Raw genomic sequence first — 21544 nt, 5'->3', positions numbered from 1 at the left:
ATTGAAAATCACTGTGCACACAGTCAAATGTGTTAGACTCAAGTAGGTAAGATAAAGCTGCCTTTTTTTCTGGAACTAGATTCATTTTAATAGCCTGCCTCACCATTTTAGAGGGAAAAAATCCCTAGGCTATTTGAATTGCTAAATAAGGAGAATGACTGATTCAGTTTCTGTCATATTGTATTGCAGTATCAAAAAAAATTGTAGAAAAGTCAAATTTCCATTGAGCTAAACGCAGATTCAGCATTATCAAATGTAATTTGTAACTACAGTGTTCAACACCATTCACTTTTAAAGGTGTTTTCCCATTACAAACACTGATTGCAAATCCCTAGGATATTCCATCAATTTATAATTGTGGGAGTCCAATCTCTGGGACCTTCATTGATTATGATGTTACAAGCCTTTCACTGTTATTTTCCTGGCTGCACAGGGAGCTACAGTACAGTCCTATTCAAGTGAATGGGGTCAACTGAAGTTCCACTACATAGCTGTGTAATTGGCAGGTCTTTATTCCCTTATTGTAAGGACGATGAGGTCTCAGATTCAACTTACTGATTAGGAAGTGATATCTTTGCCATAATACATATGGCTTAAATTTCAAAATCTTTTACATCCATATTCACAATATATTTTATCACTAATGTTTTGTTGTTAGAATCCCTATTGGAAAAGTAATAATGAATTATTAGTACATGTCTCTAGTTGGTTTTGGATGCAAGAGCTTTTCTGTTCTGTGTCAATACACCACATTCCAAATTATTAAGAAAATTGGATTTAAATGTCATAAAGATGTAATTTTTTGTTCTTCAGATAAAATCATGGATGACATTGTGTCTCGGGGATCTTTGGATCACCGAAATTAATTTCAAACACCTGCGATAATGAGCCCAATTAAAGGGAATCTGTCACCTATTTTTTGGACTATCAGCTGCCGGCACCGCCATCAGGGGCTTATCTACAGCATTCTGTAATTCTGTAGATAAGCCCCCGATGTAACGTGAAAGATAAGAAAAATGAGTTATATTATAATCACCCAGGGGCGATCCGTGTCCGGTCTTGGTCCGATGGGTGTTGCAGTCGGCACCTCCCTTCTTGTAGCGATGACGTCCTCTTCTTTGATTCCCGTCTGGGCTCAGGGCAGAGCAGTGCGCCTGCGCAGGAGCCACGATGGGAAGCAAAGAAGAGGACGTCATCGCTACAAGATGGGAGGCGCCAGACCAACATAGGTGACATATTCCCTTTAAAGGAAAATTGCTTAAGAAAGACGTTCCACATTTTTAACCCATTCACGACATACAGTATGATGTAGATGTGCATCACATTTGATGCAGGCTCCTCAGATAATAGCTGAATTCATCAGCCATCAAGTGCCTAACCTGTTAAATTCCACTGTCAATCTCTGACAGCAGCATTAAACACACATCAGCAGGGGGCACATTATTCCACAAACACTGTGCCTCAGATTGCAGGGCACCTGGGTTGAAGATCTCCATGCTTGTCATGGCGATCATCCTGTGAAAGCAAAGCCAGCCTGTAGCTGGCGTTCATAGGCGATCATGATTTTAGCTATACATAGCAGTGCTGACACACTGCTATGTATAGCACAAGCAATCAGATGATCGCAGCTTTAAGTCTCCTAAGTAGACTATTAAATACAGCAAAAAAAGATTTAAAAAAAAAACAACAGGTTCAAATCACCACCATTTGCCCAATTAACTCCTTCCTGACATTTGCAGTACATATATGTCATGGTTTGGAATGAGTTTCCGACCAATGCAGTATATGTACTGATCATAGCGATCACCTGCGCACAGGGGGCTGGGTGCGGGTGATCGCTGCTGGTTGTCAGCTGATTCTGACAGATGACACTTGGCTCTCAGTACCAGAAGTGGTGCCTGACAGATTATAAGGTAGGCCGGGGTCAGACTTGCGAGAGCTATGCGAGCTTTGGCTGGGTATTGATGTGAGAGACTCGCATGAGTTTCTCGCATAGCTCTCGCAAGTCTGACCCCGGCCATATAGTAATGCTCCTGCATCAAGCTTCTCATATTCCTTCTTTCTGATGTTGCTGTCACTTGGTACTGCCACATCTATTATCATTGCTGTCTTCTAATCCTTTTCTACTATCACAAATGTCTGATTGGTTAGCCAACACCTGCTTATCCTTCTGGATCATGAAGTCCCACAGGATTTTAGCTCTTTCATTTTCCACCACTTTCTCTGTGATCTCTCACCTGGACTGAGAGGGACTTAGCCCATATGCTGTGCAGATGTTCCTGTATAGAATTCCTGCTACTTGGTTGTGGAGTTCAGTATATGCTGTTCCTGTTATATGCATTTTGCATCCTGCCACTATGTGTTGGATGGTTTCTGAGTTTTCTTTGCATAGTCTGCACCTTGGGTCTTGTCTTGTGTGGTAGATTCCTGCTTCTATCGATCTGGTACTTAGTGCTTGCCTTTGTGCCGCTATGATTAGTGCCTCTGTGCTGTCTCAGAATCCAGCTTTCTCCAGCCATTGGTAGAATTGGTAGGATTTCTCCTTGTCAGCCACCTCCATTATCTGTCAATGGTACATGCCATGCAGAGGCTTGTCTTCCCATATCGCTTCATGTTCCTGTTTTTCCTTCCAGACCTGTTGTTGCTGCCTTAGGCATTCTCTCAGCATCTCATCTTTTGGTGCCATTTTTCTGATGTATTTCTGGATACTCCTTGTTTCATCTGTGATGGTGGCCTGGATGATTATCAAGCCTCAACCACCCTCCTTTCTGTTGGTATACAATCTTTGGGTGTTAGACTTAGGGTGGAGACCTCCATGCATTGTGAGGAGCTTTCGTGTATTCACATCTGCAGCTTCCAGCTCTTCTTTTGGCCAGCACACTGTGCCAGCAGGGTATTTAATAACTGGCAGGGCATATGTATTGATGGTGTGGATTTTATTCTTCCCATTGAGCTGGCTCTTCAGGACCTGTCTTACTCTTTGATGGTATTTGGATGTTGCTGCTTTCCTTGCCTCCTCATCATGGTTATCGTATTCCTGTGGGATGCCGAGGTACTTGTAGAATGTCTGTACATCTGCTATATGCCCTGCTGGTAATTCCACTCCATCAGTCTTGACTACCTTGCCTCTCTTTATTACTAACTGGCAGCATAAAAATAAATTTTATATATATATATGTATATATATATACATATATATATATATATATATATATATATATATATATATACTGCTCAAAAATATAAAGGGAACACTTAAACAACAAAATGTAACTCCAAATCAGTCACACTTCTGTGAAATCAAACTAGAGTTGAGCGAAACAGGTCGGTCAGATTCAAAAGTCGCCGACTTTCGCCAAAGTCGGGTTTCATGAAACGAAACCCGACCACAGTGTGAAGTTGGCCATGCGGTCGGCGACCCAAGCGCCAAAGTCGGGTTTCGCCGAATGCTTGCACGTGACTTTTTTCAGCCAATGAGAGAAGCGGAGCGTAGCATAGTGGGAGCGTAGATGAAGAGAGAGAAAGAGAGAGAGATTTTGCCGCCTCTAGGGTTAAAATTCTTGCCAGGTGTGTTTATAGTTCTCCACTCACTGCAGACTTTTCTCCCCATTGACTTGCATTGGGTTTCGTGTTTCACTTTTCCCTATAGTCGTTCGATTTCGTTCAACTCGACTTTTGAGAAAGTCGGGTTTCATGAAACCCGACTCGACCTTAAAAAAGGCAAAGTCGCTCATCTCTAATCAACACTGATTGTGTTTCAATTTCTCCCGGTGTTGTGCCAATGGAATAAACAACATGATAGGAAGGTCACTAACATCCATGTGTCTGCTCAGTAAGAGTGCCTAGTGTTCCCTTTATTTTTTTGAGCAGTATATATATATATACACACTGTATACATATATATGTATACAGTATATATATATTTATATATATATATATATATACACTGTATATATATGTTACTCATAAATAAATAATATTATGAAAAAAAACATTAAATAAACGTGCACCTTTTTGTGATTGCTACGTTCAGAACAACCCGACCTTTAAAACTGTCCCAACAGTTAACCACTTTAGTGAACACCGTAAAAAAATTATAACGAGACAAAAAACGATAATTTATCATCATACCGCTGAACAAAAAAGGAATAAGACGCGATAAAAATGGTATCGCTGAAGCCGTCATCTTGTCCCACAAACATCAAGCAGCCATATAGAACTATCAGCCAAAAAATAAAAAAGGAATAGCTCTCAGAATAAAGCGATCCAAAAATAATTATTTTTTCTATAACATAGTTTTTATTGTGCAAAAGCGCCAAAACATAAAAAAAATATAAATGTGGTTTTGCTGTAATCGTACTGACCTGAAGAATAAAGTTTCATTATCAATTTTAACACTCGCGGAAAGCCATTAAAAAAAAGCCCCCCAAAAAATTCCTGCATTGTTTGTTTTTATTTATTCTGCCTCCCAAAAATTGGAATAGAAAGCGATCAAAAAATGTCATGAGCCCAAAAATGGTACCAATTAAAACTTCAAATTTTCACGCAAAAACAAGCCCTCACATCACTTTGTCGGCAGAAATCTGGAAAGATTATAGCTTTCAAAATATGGTGATGCAAAATTTTTGAAAGCAAAAAAAGCATCATTAAGTGTGTGACAGCAGTCAAACATAAAAACCCGATATAAATCTGGTATCACTATAATCACAATGACCTGAAGAATAAAGCTGTCTAATCACTTATACCACATGAGGAATGGCGTAAAAAATAAATAAAACCAATTCTTCATCTGCTGTTGAATATTTTCATTCTGCCTCCCAAAGATCGCAGCAAGGCTTGGCTCACATTTATCCTGCGCTCTACTCTTGAGCGCTTACACTGGGTTTTTTGTGTAAATCTCTGAAATGCAAGATTCAGACAGAACCCCCGGAAGATTACCTATAATGAAGTAAGATGGAGACACTGTGGACGCCATGTGACCTGTGATCTGGCAGTGACCTTCTTTTTATTAGGAACGCAGAAAAGTACCATTGGCCACAGTTTTGTGCACCTCTGCAAAAAAGGACACAGAACAGATGCCAGGCAGAGGCCAGAGTAAATCTGCTTCCTTGTTATAGTGAGTGATTCCCTCAGGGATTTCATCTGAATTACGTCACATGAACATTTAAAGGGAAACCCCAATGTAATTGCTCACAGTAGAGCGCCGGATAAATGTGCTCCAAATTGTTATGTAAAATGTTCCCAATAAAAGCTTCAACTCAATCTGCAAAAAAGCAAGTCCCCACTTACGTCCGTCATCTGTTAACGGAAATATAGGGGGTTTCCATGTTTCGGGTAGCACAAAGGCTCTGGAAAAGGGTAATGACCCTCTAAAAGAAATTCAGCAAATTCTGTGCTCCCAAATCCAAATGCCCCTTACCTTCTGAGCTCCAGTGTGCTTAATTCACATTTAGTATCCACATGTTTGTAATTTCTGTAGCAATGAAAGCCCATGTAATTAACAGGTGCATGAGCGGGGCACAATTTATGGGCACTACAATGTGCTGGTCACTGTAGATAAATTCCCTAAGGCTGGTTTCACACTTGCGTTTCTTTGCGCTGTTTTTTAGCGCAAAAAAACGCATGCGTTTTTTTCCCTATACTTTAACATGGGTGCGCATAGGTGCGCATACACATGCGTTTGTATGCGCATGCGTTTTTTTGTAGTGTGCGCTCGGGCGCACAAAATGCATCCTGTTGCATTTTTTGTGCGTCCGACTTGCCCAAAAAAAACGCATGCGCACGCAATGCGTTTTTTATTACAGCAAAACACCCATTATAGTCAAAAAACCCGCAAAAAAACGCATGATGCGTTTTTTTCATGCGTTTGTGTGCGCAAAAAGCACGCAGCAAAAAAACGCAAGTGTGAAAGTAGCCTAAGGGGTATAATTTCCAAAATGGGGTCACTTGAGGGTAATTCTGCTCTTCTAGCACTTAGGGGCACTTTATATGGAGTCCGGAAACTATTATAGAAAATTCTGCGCTCCAGGATGCCTCCTGTATAACAGTACTGCTTAGCCATACGGCGAGACTCAGGATGGATGAAGCGCTATTTGCCAGTAACGCTCCATCCCTCCCAAGTCTCGCCGCATGGCTAAGCAGTACTGTACAGCCACATTTTGGGTATTTCTACATTCAGCAGAAATTGTGGGACAAATTTTGGTGAAATTTTTTCACCATTTCCACGTGTGAAAATGTAAAATCTGTGGCTAAAACAAAATTTTGGTGGTAAAAATATAATTTTTTTTTTCTCAATTGCCCAATGGTATAAAATTCTGTGACCCACCTGTAATGTCAATATAATCACTGTACCCCAGATGAATTCATTGAAAGGTGTAATTTGTAAAATAGGGTCACTTATGGGGAGTTCTGCTGTTCTGGCACTTCAGTGGCTCTGCCAATGGGTCATGGCACCCTCAAACCAGTCCAGCAGAATGTAAACTCCAATGTGGCACTTCTTCCCTTCTGAGCTTTGCCTCAAAAGTAGTTTTCAACCACATTTGATATCCACGTACTCAGGAGAAATTGCACAAAAAAATGTTGGTTTCTATTTTCTTCTGCTATCTCTGTGAAAATAAGAAAAAATGGGACTAAAATAACATGTTTGTGGGGAAAATTTTCACTGCTCTACTTTATAAAGGTCTGTGAAGCAGCTGGTGCTTCAATGTGCTCACCACACATCTAGATACATTGCTTGAGGCTTCTAGATTTCAAAATGGTGTCAATTGTGGGGATTTTCCACTGTTTAAGCACATCATGGGCTCTTTAAATGAGACATGACACCGACAGACCATTCCATTCCATTAAAGTCTGCGTTCCAAAACGTCACTCCTTTTCTGAGCCCTGCTGTGAGCCTAAACAGTAGTATGGGGTATACATATGAGGTGTCTGCAAACTCAGGAGAAATTTAAAAAAAAAACAAATTGTATGATGCAATTTCTCGTGTTATACTTATGAAAATGCAAAATTTGGGGCTAAATACATTTTTGAGGGGAAAATGTGATTTTTTTTATTTTCACGACTCAATGTTATAAACTTCTGTGAAGCACCTTGGAGTTCAAGGTCCTCACCATGCATCTAGATAAGTTCCCTGAGGAATCTAGTTTCCAAAATGGTGTCAGTTGTGGTGGGTTTCCACTGTTTAGGCACGTCAGGTGCTCTCCAAACGCGACATGACGTCCGCTAGTTATTCCAGCAAATTTTGCATTCAAAAAGTCAAATGTCTTACCTTCCCTTCTAAGCCCTACTGTGCGTCCAAACAGTAGTCTTCCCCCACTTATGGGGTATCAGCGTACTCAGGAGAAATTGCACCACAAATCGTATGGTGCAGTTTCTCCTGTTAGCCTTGTATAAATGCAATATTTGGGGGGAAAAAACATTTTGTGGAGAAAATGCTATTCATTTAGTTTCACGGCTCAACATTATAAACTTCTGGGTTTTTTTGCAACATGGCGTCCACTAATTAATCCAGCAAATTTTACATTCAAAAAGTCAAATGGCGCTACTTCCCTTCCAAGCCCTGCCGTATGCCCAAATATTGGTTTTCCAGATATTGGGGTCTATTTTTTCCTGTTGCCCTTGCAAAAATAAAAAGTTTGTGGCTAAAGTAAAATTTTTGTGACAAAAAGTTAAAAGTTCATTTCTTCCTTCCACATTTTAAAAGTTCCTGTGAAGCACCTGAAGGGTTAATACACTTTTTAATGTGGTTTTTAGCACTTTGAGTGGTACAGTTTTCAGAATGGTGTCACTTTTGAGTATTTTCTGTCATATAGGCCCCTCAAAGTCACTTCAAAAGTAATGTAGTCCCTAAAAAAATGGTTTTGTAAATTTTGTTGGAAAAATTAGAAATCGCTGGTCAACTTTTTACCATTTTAACTTCCTAACAAAACAAAACTATGTTTCAGAAATTGTGCTGATGTACAGTTGACATGTGGATAATATTATTTATTACCTATTTTGTGTGGATATAACTCTCTGATTTAAGGGCATAAAAAATTTCCATTTTTATCACAAATACATAAAGTCATAACAAATAAATGTTACCACTAACATAAAGTACAATATGTCTTGAAAAAACATTCTCAGAATTAGTGGAATCCGTAGAAGCATTCCAGAGTTATTACCACATAAATTAACACTGTTCATAATTGTAAAATTTGGCCTGGTCATGAAGGTGAAAACAGGCTCGGGGCAAAGAGGTTAAAATTTAACCAAAAAAAAAATTATACATTTTTTTTCTTACACAAGAAAGAGTTTTTTTTTTTTTTTTTACAAATTTACCAAAAAAATTCACCACTTGAATATAAAAAAAACTACATTTGGTATGTTTGTAATTGTACTGACCTGCAGAGTCATATCATATTGCCAGGTCATATAGTGAACGTGGTAAATAATAAACATCCCCAAAAATTGTGAAAATGCACTTTTTTGTAATTTCAACTCACTTTGGATTTTTTTTCTGCTTTCTAGTGTATTACATGATAAAATTAAATGAATGATGTCAGTCAAAAGAACAATTCATCCCGCAAAAAAGCAAGCCCTCATATGGCTATATTACTTGAAAATATAAAAAAGAAGAAAACTTAACCGTGATAATTGTGCTGTTAAGAGATTTGTGGCTGATACAGAGCACAGATGGCTGATACAGAGCACTTGGGACCGGAGTGGGCAGCTGCATGTATTTCTATGCTGACGCCCACTCCGGCAGTGCAGGGTATTGATGCGAGAGACTCACACGAGTTTCTCGCATCACACTCGAAAGTGTGACCCCGGCCTAATTGTAAAACAGTCTAGTTTACTGATGAGTGCCGTGCAACCCTGAAAGGTTCAGATGAAATGGAGTAGTGGATGGTTGGTGGGTGGCCAACATTTCCCAACAAGGCTGCAACGTAAACAAGGAGATGGCGTAGTCATTTCTTGGGCCAGAATCATGAGGAAATAGCTGGTGTGCCCCTTTAGGGACCCTGAATGTGTGAAAATGAAATCAACATAGTATATAGAGTTTGTGACTGATCACTTATTCCATGGTACAAAAAGAACCGTGCCACCTGTAGCAAAATCATCTTCATACATGGCAATACACATCTCATACTGCAAAGAATACCTCTGAGTCATTGGCTGCTATGGGCATAAAAGGAGATAAACTTATGGAGTGGCCACCATCTTCCTGTAGAATTGCAGGGATCGGGATGTTGTCACGGACAGGAGGTACATCAAGAGTTAAACAAATTTATTAACAGATGTATACTGTACGCAGGGAGGTGTATATGAGAGGTAGGGTATATAGCAATACTGGATCTGGAGGAATGAATAGGAAGGAAAGTGACTAGGCAAATGTTCAAGGGAGAAAAAGAGTAAACTTATCATTCTGTCGGTTTCTTGATTGCAGCGTCTCTGTTTCCAACGTTGGCACCGACAACAGCCGCACGTGATGTCTCGGGGTTGTCTGGGGTTAATGGAAGTCCAGTTCCACGATGCAGGCAGAGAGTCTTTGCTGTGCTGGGTGGGTTCCCGTACCCGCGTTTCCTCTTATTGATCTCAGCTCTGTATGCTATACCGCCGGAGCGTGACTCTGCTCCGTGGTATATGTGGGTGAGGAGTCAGAATACTCTGGCCCAGTAACCTGTTCCCGGCTAGGCTGCACGCACGCAGAAGTCACTGGTCTCGCATGTGAGTCACCTTCAGGCACAGAGGACGTTGGATGCGTAGCAGTCTGATGTCCGCGAGCATTGGACACAGGCACAGGGGATATGTAAGGTGGGCCTGCGCTCACATGATGCTCCGCTAACCAGGCCTGCACCTCACCCTGCTGCGCGCTCTGTCTTCCCACCAGGACAGGACTCCTCTCTCTTTCCCGCGCACATCCCTTTTTATCTCCGCCCCACCCCCTGCTGACAAGTGCAAAGGTCGGTCCAGGCCAGAAAGCTCTCCCTGTGCAACAAGTTGACAGTCCCGACAGTTCCGGAACCGGCGCAAAAGAGGTACCCCTGGTCCATCTTCTTACATTCTCCTGACCTGAACTTTGGTGAGAACTTTTGGAGTATCCTCAAGTAAAAGATTTGAGGGTGGAAGACCGTTCACATCAGAATAGCAGCTCTGGCAGGCTGTTCTGACATCCTGCTAGGTAATTCAAGCTGAAACCATCCAAAAACTCAAAAGTTCAATGGATTCAAGAATTGTGAAGGTGATATCAAAGAATGGGTTCTAAGTTAACATGTAACTTTGCCTGATAGGATGTTTTGGATTAAAAAATCTTTGATTTCTGGAAATGTGATTTTTTTTTTTTTAAAGGAAATCTGTCAGCAGGTTTTTGTTACCTCATCGGAGAGCAGCAAAATGTAGGCAAAGATTCCTTTGATCCAATGACGTAGCACTTAGTTTACTGAGTGCGGTTCTGACACAATCAGAGTTTTTAGATTTATCAATTCAGCAGAGCTGAGAAAGCTAACCCCACCCACACCAGGTTCTGTATTTGCATTGTATATAGACAGTGAGATGCTTATCACAGGAGTTGTATTAGCATGCACATGCTGGTGTAGTCCAGACAATGATAATCACCAGATGATAAAACCTTCAGTGTAAGTAAACAACAGCACACAGCCAGACATGTCACACATCCTTAAAATTGGTGTTTTATCCCCTACCTCATGCTGTCCTCAGATGACATAGCAAAAACCTGCTGACAGATTCCTTTTAAAGCTGCAAATGCAACAAATGACCATTTTTAGTTCTTTGCAACCTATAAAATAATTGGAAACTCTGTTGTGCATCATAATTTGGAGCAGTGGATTTTGAGTTTTATAGTTTTTGAAAAAAAAATACTGTTATCTTTGGGTGGTTTGTGCAATAAAATGCAATTTAAACTCTAAGGGCAGATGATTTGAACACTATACTGAAAAATATAATTTGCATAATAATTTGGAACGTGGTGTAAGGGATCTTCCTGCTGCTTGTAAGTCCCTTAGTTTGTGTGATCGCTCTAAAATATACATATAATATTCTCTCTTCTCTGTAAGGCTGCTTGGCGTCTATACTCAACAGATGTGAGTCGCTCCTACCTCACAGCTACGTGGTATTACTACGACAGTATCCTGCCATCTTTCAGGTGAGTTGTATGAGACCATGCAATCTGATGCTACTGTTACAAGGGGGAATCGGTCTCAGCTAGTGAAATGCCAGTACACGTATGCATATTTACGTCAGCATTGCAATATCTAGAATCTTATTACAGAAGTTTCTTTTTACGCAAATTGAAAGGTTCAGTTCTTTATAACAATTACTTGAACAGGAAGTTTCACTGGAGGGAAATGCAGCCCTTCCTTTTCTATGTTCTAGCACTGCAAATTGTTTTTTTTAGACTGTTTATAGGACTATGTAAACTACTTGCTGCATTAGGATGTGTATTAAAACAGTTACGTCCGGTAAGTAAACACTAAACAAAACACAAAAATATGTAACATTTATATAATGGTCTTTGAGATGATAAATGTCTGGTGTTATTGCTACTAACGAAAATAAATCAAATAATAAAAATAATAATCAGTAATAAAGAATTTACAGTACATTATGCACATTAGGGTATTGTTATATGAAACCACGAATCTTTATAGGACAGGTCAACTGTCTAATGTCTATTGAGACCTCCCAATTAGCAGGTGTGTTGATTTACAACTCCCAGACCTCTTGTTCCTGTGGTTAATAAGCCACGACTAGAGGTGGCCAGCAGCGGCATACTTTACCATTGAAAACACATAGATGCTCACTTGAATCAAAACTAGATTGTGTATGTCTTCGCAGCAGTCGTTCACAGATGGTCTTTCATTCTGTGGTTCAATCATCAACCTACTTCTGAAAATTCAAAGAACCATATGTTACAGTTAGGTGCATATATATTTGGACAGAGACAACATTTTTCTATTTTTGGTTCTAGACATTACCACAATGAATTTTAAACAAAACAATTGAGATGCAGTTGAGGTTCAGACTTTCAGCTTTCATTTGAGGGTATCCACATTAAAACTGGATGAAGGGTTTAGGAGTTTCAGCTCCTTAACATGAGCCACCCTGTTTTTAAAGGGACCAAAAGTAATTGGACAAATTGACTCCAAGGCTATTTCATGGACAGGTGTGGGCAATCCCTTTGTTATGTCATTCTCAATTAAGCAGATAAAAGGCCTGGAGGTGATTTGAGGTGTAGTGCTTGCATTTGGAAGGTTTTGCTGTGAAGGAAACATGCGGTCAAAGGAGCTCTCCATGCAGGTGAAACAAGCCATCCTTAAGCTGCAAAAACAGAAAAAACCCATCCGAGAAATTGATACAACATTAGGAGTGGCAAAATCTACAGTTTGGTACATCCTGAGAAAGCACTGGTGAACTCCTTAATGCAAAAAGACCTGGGCGCCCACGGAAGACAACAGTGGTGGATGATCGCAGAATAATCTCCATGGTGAAGAGTAACCTCTTCACAACAGCCAACCAAGTGAACAACACTCTCCAGGAGGTAGGCGTATCAATATCCAAATCTACCATAAAGAGAAGACTGCATGAAAGTAAATACAGAGGGTTCACTGCACGGTGCAAGCCACTCATAAGCATCAAGAATCAAAAAGCTAGACTGGACTTTGCTTAAAAACATCTAAAAAAGCCAGCACAGTTCTGGAAGAACATTCTTTGGACAGATGAAACCAAGATCAACCTCTACCAGAATGATGGAAAGAGAAAAGTATGGCGAAGGCGTGGTACAGCTCATGATCCAAAGCATACCACATCATCTGTAAAACACGGAGGAGGCAGTGTGATGGCTTGGGCATGCATGGCTGCCAGTGGCACTGGGTCACTAGTGTTTATTGATGAAGGGAAACAGGACAGAAGCAGCCGAATGAATTCTGAGGTACTCAGAGCTATACTGTGTGCTCAGATCCAGCCAAATGCAGCCAAACTGATTGGTCGTCGTTTCATACTACAGATGGACAATGACCAAAAACATAAAGCCAAAGCAACCCAGGAGTTTATTAAAGCAAAGAAGTGGAATATTCTTGAATGGCCAAGTCAGTCACCTGATCTCAACCCAATTGAGCGTGCATTTCACTTGTTAAAGACTAAACTTCAGACAGAAATGCCCACAAAGAGCAACTGAAAACCACCGCAGTGAAGGCCTGGCAGAGCATCAAAAAGGAGGAAACACAGCGTCTGGTGATGTCCATGAGTTCAAAACTTCAGGCAGTCATTGCCAACAAAGGGTTTTCAACCAAGTACTAGAAATGAATATTTTATTTACAATTATTTAATCTGTCCAATTACTTTTGGTCCCTTTAAAAACAGGGTGGCACAAGTTAAGGAGCTGAAACTCCTAAACCCTTCATCCAATTTTAATATGGATACCCTCAAATGAAAGCTGAAAGTCTGAACTTCAACTGCATCTCAATTGTTTTGTTTAAAATTCATTGTGGTAATGTCTAGAACCAAAATTAGAAAAATGTTGTCTCTGTCCAAATATATATGGACCTAACTATCACCCACACCAACATACAAATATGTGTCCCCCCACAGAGAATGCAAAAGACAGTCCCAATCATCAAGGTGCAGGACAGAAAAAGTATGAAAATATATAGACATATTAAACTTTATTAGGATTCAGACTAGTGCACCAAATATTTTCTGAAGACTAAGTTCACATTTTGTGTTTTACAGCGTTTTATGAAATACAATTGCTACTACAGCAATGTATGAAAATGCTAAATCTTAAAGGGAATGTGTCATGTTTTCAATTCCTATTAAACTGCAGTTATGGGGTTAATCTTCATGTTAATAGCTTTCCAAAGCTGTGCAACCGCCGTACTGATCGCCTGGCTACCAGAAGAAAAGGAACTTAATTCCTCCCAGCAGCCTCTGGATTTCAGTCATACATACAGGCAGGCTGGCACAGCTTCAGTCACCTCTGTATAGATTGAGCGGTGGCTGTGGGCAAACCCTGACACACTAACAGCTGTGCACTGGTACACTACAGAGATGGCTGTCAGTCAGTGTGCCAGGGCGTGCTTACAGCTGCCAGTCACTATGTACTGAGCGGTGACTGAAGCTGCACCACGCCTGCACGCATCTATGACTGAAAGACTGCTGGAAGGAATAAAGTTAATTTCCTCTGCTAGCCGTGCTTTCGGTGCAGTGGCCACACAGATTTAGAACTCTATTAATATGCAGGTTAACCCCATATCTGCAGGTTTACAGATTTTGGCGACGTGACAAGATCCCTTTAAATCTATAACAAATACTTTCAACATTTAATGCCAATGGTCACAAACTAGTTTTTACCATTTGCAATGGTGACCTTATTCAGTATCAATTTACCGTAATGGCAGATTCCCATGTAGTGATGTAGCGAAGCACCACTGAGGTTTGCATGTTTGGGGGTTTTCAAATAGGCAGTTCAAAAAGTCTTTATTAAATAAGGGTTGAGTAATAATGGAAACGAGATATGAACAAAAGCAACACTCTGTTTAAAGAAAATAATTTTTAAACAGACCAAATATGTGTCCTGGCTGCATTTTAGCAACACGGCAGTTACTGTAGGACCCCAAAGACAAGTGTTTCTTCCATGAACCAAGAGGTGTGCAATGAAAAAACAGACCTACCAATGCAATAGCGAGGAGGGCTCTACAAATATGTTAAGTACAAACTAAAACCTAAAAAAGACAAAGAAACACACCTACAACTGAACCTCCATTATGTCAAAAAGGTCACTTACAAACCTATAACATAGATATCAAATTCATGTACAGACAAAGATTAAAACCATTTAAAATCATACAAAGTGTGGACAAACATGACCCCGAATACTGAATGAATAAATCACAGCATGGCATGAATAAAAAAAACACATTATAAGAGCGAAGCATCAATATACACATAACCCAATGGTTATATCACGATCCAGTGCCCTGCTCAATTATAAGGACACCAAAGTGACAATACAGAAAAGTGCAGTATCAAAAAATGTATCAAAACAAAGGTTGCTTGATATGATGATATAAATATTACTAAACAGCTATGTAGTATTTGATTTGCGCCATGTGCACCGAGTCAGGGCCATGTTTGTGCACCATTTGAAATGGTTTTAATCATTGTATGTGTATGACTTTCAAATCTTGAGTTTTAATAAGAATGATAACTTTTTAGATACAGTGGAGGGCAGTATTGTGTACAGGGGTGTCCTCACCTTTTTAAGGTATTAGAAAAACAGAGAGGCACTAATGATATGATTATGTCTGCGATCCTCACCTCCTAATTACCTTCAAAGATGTAACTGCTATTGTATATTTGACCCCTTCAGAGAACTGCTTCTTTTGTTTGATACCTGGCATCGAACCCGTAGCCGAAATGGAGGGGTTCGGCACTGTCAGGGGTCTCCTCGATATCACCCAGTCTCCCCTGCTCTGAAAACTACAGCACCCTCTTTCTGTGCTGGGGAAAGGTAGGGGTCCCTGCCAGTGTTACCAAGCCCAGTGTTCGTCACAGTGTTCATCAGGGCAGAGGGGCCTGCAAAAGGACAGAGCAATGCATGTGCAAAAGTATGGGTGCTGTATTGCTGTATGAATGTCAAATTAGATGCGTTGGTCCAATTTTTAGACTAGTTTAATTTATACCTGTGTGATATACATGAACTAAATTGTATTGATGAATATATTGAATATTACTGCCCAAAGTTCCACATATAATCATACATTCCATTCCAAATACAAGAAAGGACATATAGTCCCTGTAACTTTCCACATCATAACTATTCTTTCAATATGTAGTGTACTCCTGGGATGTCCTTGCAAATGTTGAAACTCTACTACTTGCATTATATGGACAAAAGTATCAGGACACACCTCTTAATCATTACATTTAGGTTTTTCATTCAGTCCCATTGGGACAGGTATATAAAATCCAGCCTCTCGCCATTCAGTCTACCATTACACATATTTGTGAAATAATAGCTCGTTCTAAAGAGCTCACTGAATTTGAGAATGGTCCTGTAATAGGATGCCACTATTGCAACAAGTCAGTTCATAATATTTCTTCCTGCATAAACATTCCTCGATCAAAAGTGGAACCACAATAACTTAGCCACATTGTGGTAGTAGACCATATGTAAAGTGGGGTTATCGAGTGCGGAGGCGCATAGTACATAAAAGTGACCAACACTCTGCTGACTCAGTAACTGCAGAGCTAAAGATCTCCTATCTCTGGCGTTAACATCAGCCCAAAAACTGTGGGAGCGTAGTGACATGGGATTCCAGGACTTGGCATCTGCATGCAATCCTTACATCACCAAGCACAATTCCAAACCCCAGATGGAGTGATGTAAAACACACGCGCCACTGGACTCTGGAGCAGTGGAAACATGTTCTCTGAAATGATGAGTCACAATGTAAGAACATTACCTGCCTGACTGGATTGTTCTAACTGCAAAGTTTGGTTGAAGTAGGGATAATACTATGTGGTTGTCTTTGAAGATGTTGCCTGGGCCCCCTAGTTCAAGGGAAAGGAAATCTTAATGCTTCAGAAAACCACATCATTTCAGACAATTGGGTGCTTCCAAATTTGTGGGAACTGTTTGGGAAAGGCCCTTTTCTGTTCCAGCCTGACTGTGCCCAAGTGCACCAAGCAAGGTCCATAAAGGCAAGGTTGGGGGAGTTTGGTGTGGAAGATTATGAGAGGGCACACAGAGCTCTCATCTCAAACCTATCAAACTCCTTTAGGCTGAACTACAATGGAGACTGTAGCCAGGCCTTCTCATCCAACATATGTGTCTGACTTGACAAATGCTCTTCTGGATGAATGGGAAGAAATTCCCACAGACACACTCTTGTAGAAAGCCTTCACAAAAGAGCTGTTGTACCTGCAAGAGGGGCCAACTCCAAATTAATACCATGGATGTAGAGCAGGAAAGCTCTGGCAGCGGTTTTGTGTAGGGATCCTGATACTTTTGGCCATATAGTGTATTATGTCCACATGTAGGATAAGGTCAGTTATTTCATCTGAAATGTATACACTTCCTACTGTGTGTGCCACAACTCAGACAAGATGGTGATAGTCCTTTATACATTGTGACGTGCATGTGAAGGGCATTGCATATACCTGCACACATCCTTGCCAGCCCCTCTGACTCTGAAGTGTTTATTGTCCCCTGTGTGTGTTTGTAACTGTCGGTATCATTTTTGTGAGTGTCACTACTTTTTCCCTAACTATCATCGCTAATTTCACTTTTCAACCCCTGTTTTTTCACCTTCGACTTCTATAGTGGATTTTAGGACAGGGCTTTGTCTCTTTCTAGGCTGCTGTTCTTTTTTTATATCAGTACGACCAACGTTTGACTTCCATCAGCTCAGCAGGATCCCTCCTACCCACCATGCTGTCTTGTCAGTCTTGTAGGTTCAGGAAACCGGCAGTGTTGGGAATGCAATGTTATAATGTAGTTTTGTATTGGCATAGGTTGCTTGCCTTATTTATCGCATACCCCCAAAAGTTACTGTTTTATGATCAGAACTGGAGCATTACGTATAAATCACACTACCCACAATTGTCTTCATTTGTCAGACTGGACTATGTGTAACAGTAACCCATGGCCTCTTTACAGTAATAAGCGGAGTTTCTTTCGCCTGTACGCTGGCTGGAAGCCCAGGTATTTACCTATTGGAATGGGATGTTCTGCATGTGTATGTCTGAATTGTGCAGACAGTAGTCCAGCCTGCTTTCCTAAAAGTACAGTCTCCAAGACATCTTCTCTACATGTAAAGGGTAATCCACGGGGCATTTCTGTGTATAACGATAAGGGTGCATGAGACAACATGATGGAGACTCATAGACATTTGTATATTCCCAGCTGCAGGACTGATTCTTCCAGTGTTTCGGAAGATGAAGAATGCATCTCTAAAGTGTGCAGAAACCTCATTTGTATCCATAGTATTCTACCCGATCATGTCTATTATTCATTCCTATCCTGAGCTGGTTATGTAGAGGTGGATGGAGTGTCCTTATTCATCAGGAGCTGTCAATCCATTTATCCTAATACACAGCAGCCTTTACTTTAGTTTTAATATAGTTAATTGTATCACTCTAAACAATGTAATTTATTAATTTAATCCTTTGAGGGCCAGTCCATAAAGAATAAATGTGAAATTACACCTTACTCATACTATTCAGTTCTGCTGGCCAGAAAGGATATACATTAGTGAGGTTATGATACATTTCTTAAACCCCTTCACTGCCATGAGAACATATAAAGCTCACTTGGCAGACAAGGACTTAAGAGTGTCGTTAAGATGTGTTTGCATGCAGATGGTTTCCAAGGATTGCTGTAGAGGAATGAGGTGTGAAGGCCCGCAGTAGAGGAATGAGGTGTGTAGGATCGCCTGTCTTGGCAGCATGTCGTACTGAATTGTGTTGTAACGAACTCCGAGAGGATTATTCCAAGAGAAATGGGTGCCGTATTCCAGGTGCTTTATAATTAAGTGGGGTGCTTGATTAAATGGAATGTGGGGAGTCTAATGGCTTATTAGACAGCTCTTAGCATGAATATTCAACATGGTGGAGGGAAAAAAGTTTCCATTTCAGCATATTTGTCTCTTTGCTATACATTTTCTATACATTCTACGTTGCAATATTCCATTCTGTGGAGTAGAAACTACCCAAAGAGAAAAAAGCAGTCAAAAATCCATAAAAACAAGAAATTTTATTAAATGATGTAAAATATCATATAAGGACATACGGTGTATGGTGGGGGAAACATGAATGTGGAGCATAATGGTCAAAAAAAAGAGAGACCAGCCACACTGCAAGCATCGCACCAGGAGTAGACATATAGATGTAAACAAAAAAGCAATAATGAGACAGTGGAAGGATGGCACATATTGTTATGCTAAGGAGTGTATTAAAACATCACCATATAGCCAAAGGATGGTATCCTATTACATGGCACACTACCCTGCCCGTAAAGAACATACGACATCCATGACTGATGCCATATAAGGCATCAGGAACAAGAGCAAAAGTGAATATAGTTATACCTGGAAGCAGTGGTGGCAGTGGGGTTGGTCCGGTCCCCGACGCGCGTTTCGGAGCCAAAGGGCTCCTTCCTCAGGGGAGTAGGTATACACATTTTTGTTGCATGACTTCTGAATCGTTATTGAAACTTTTTTCACCATGTTGAATGACTATTTTTATTTCATGAAATTCAGAAATGCATGGATTCCTGATCTTTAGCAGGGGATGATTTAGTGATTTAGTTTGTAGCAGTAACCTTAGAAATCATTCCCTTACTGTATAAGTTACTTCCTCACAGAATAGAGAGTATTCCTTCTACTTGTCTCTCTCTCACTTCATTCACCTTCTTTCTTTACCCCTCTCAAACGTTTCCAATATACCATATATACCTTTCCCTTGCCTGTGCTGTTGAAAGTTTTTCTACTTTATCGATCTCATGGGCTGTGTTTTCTGCTCCTGTCCATCCCAGTAATAAGGCAGGATTAAAGGATCGCCTACGTGGAGGTGGTGTCCCCAAGCAGAGCACACGGAGTAAGCAGTATTTGGCTCCACCAGAGCGGACATCTCCTGGGCCAGACCTGACTTCAGAAACTCCCAGTCCTACCAAAGTGCAGAAAAGTTGGAGCTTTAATGATCGTACAAGATTCCGGGCATCATTGCGACTTAAATCAAAGCCCCAGGCAGACGGTAAGAACAGAAACTTTAAAGGGATTGTCCTTTTTAGCTTTATTTTTTTTAGCAAATATGATTGGAACATGGTAAATCACTCTACAGTGAAACTAAACTTTTGGGAATTCAATTTGGGCAATTCCATCAAAATTGCAGCCAGACGCTGTCATTTTTCTGGATTCATATGACCTGAGAATGGGTTGAAAATACAATAAAAATCATTCTTTTACTTTCTGTTGGCAGCGGATTAATCTTTACAGTCCAGCCATTCAACAGTGTATATATATTTATTCAGTAGCAAAGATACCACAGCTTACAACTGGTATTTCTTATAGCTTAGGATCTTAGCATCTCGTCTGTCAGCTTGCAAAGTGAAAGTAAAATGTGCCTCAGTTACACACACAGTAAACAAGAATTTCCTGATTTTTTTTTTTTATAACAATGCTTTACTGGCAGTGTAACACTACTGCTGGAGACAGAAACCCATGCACTATTAACCCGTAGTAAGAAGTTGATGTGATATATACAATAATAAGCATTATTCCAACACCCCCACTCAACAACTACTTATCCTGGTAAATCCATAATAGTTCTGAATTCTTCAAATTTGGCTCTTGGAAGTGGCTTTGTCATATCAGCTATCATCTGGTCAGTCTCGCCATAAACAAACTCAATTATGTCCCTTTCTAATGTCAATGTGTTTGGTTCTCGCATTGATCTTCTCACTGCATGCAAGTTTAAGGCATCCTTTGTTGTCTTCATAAATCACCATCGGTTGAGTTGATGGCTTACCAAGCTCGCCTAACAATTGGTTTAACCAATGACCTATTGACTTTTGTGGACTGCAGACACATACTCTGCTTCTGTAGAGGACAAGACAACAGACACCTGTTTTTTGCTAGACCAATAAATTGAACTTTCTCCAATCCTGAACAAATAGCCGCTTGTCAATTTACGATAACTTAATTTAACTTACCGACCCAGTCTGCAGCCTCATAGCCTGTGAGTTTTAGATCTCCTGTTGCAGATATCCTTAAATGTATGTCTTGAGACTCTTTCAAATACCGAAGAACTCCGTTAACATCATTCCAGTCTTTTTGTTGAGGTTTTTCCAAATATCTTCAATGAATTCCAATTGTTGCTGCAATATCCGGACGAGTAATAGTTGTATAGAAGTGCCCTCACTGCCTGTCTGTATTTCTCATTGTTGGATAACAGATCATCTCCTTCAAACTTTAAGTAGGATGGTTCCATTGAAATTGATTGACCTTTGACTTCACACATTCCAAACTGATTCAGAATTGAGTTGATTTTTGCTCTTTGATTTAGAAGAAAATGTCCATCTTCTTCCACTTTCTGTCTGTACATTTTGTGTATAAAGACGGATCTGCTTGACCTCTTTTAAATCCTTCTTCGATTAAGACTTTGTTTGTTTTGGTTTTCTATGCTCTTGCCAATTACTTAAGACCATAGAGAGGTTTTTGTAGTTTACAAGATACTCTTCACCCTCTTTGATATAACCTTCAGGTTGAGTCATGTACAAATCCTCTTCAATGTCAACCATTTCAATGTTTTGATGTCCAAATGTCTGACAAACTTCTTTTGTACAGCAGCTATAGCCATTAGAGTCCTAAATGTGGTCTGCTTAGCAACTGGAGAAACGGTGGCTTCATAATCTTCACAATATTTCTGAGAATATCATTTTGCAAGTAATTTTGCTTTAAATCTGTGAACTTTGCCTTCAGAGTCATATTTGGTCTTAAAACCCATTTACATGTGATTGCTTTCTAGTCTTGTAGGTTGGTGAGTT

The 21544-nt window shown here is 40.2% G+C and overlaps 1 protein-coding gene across 2 annotated transcripts in view; it reads left to right on the top strand.

Moving 5' to 3' along the window:
• Positions 1–21544, top strand: part of KCNQ4 (potassium voltage-gated channel subfamily Q member 4) — a 336458-nt gene that overhangs the window by 281436 nt on the left and 33478 nt on the right. Inside the window, exons 8-10 of one of the 2 annotated variants that reach the window (XM_073571818.1) lie at positions 11055–11143; positions 17660–17704; positions 19535–19752. In XM_073571818.1, the coding sequence (XP_073427919.1) occupies positions 11055–11143; positions 17660–17704; positions 19535–19752 (352 nt within the window). Of the gene's footprint in view, positions 1–11054; positions 11144–15367; positions 15509–17659; positions 17705–19534; positions 19753–21544 lie in introns of both variants that reach the window. The other variant, XM_073571809.1, reaches the window with a different exon arrangement.

This window comes from Dendrobates tinctorius, unplaced genomic scaffold (genome assembly GCF_039654945.1).
Source record: "Dendrobates tinctorius isolate UK_male_01 unplaced genomic scaffold, ASM3965494v1 ptg000007l, whole genome shotgun sequence".
In the NCBI taxonomy this organism is placed as follows: Eukaryota; Metazoa; Chordata; class Amphibia; order Anura; family Dendrobatidae; genus Dendrobates; species Dendrobates tinctorius.
Note: the sequence above shows the minus strand (reverse complement) of the source record. Positions and strands in the feature narration are given on the sequence as shown.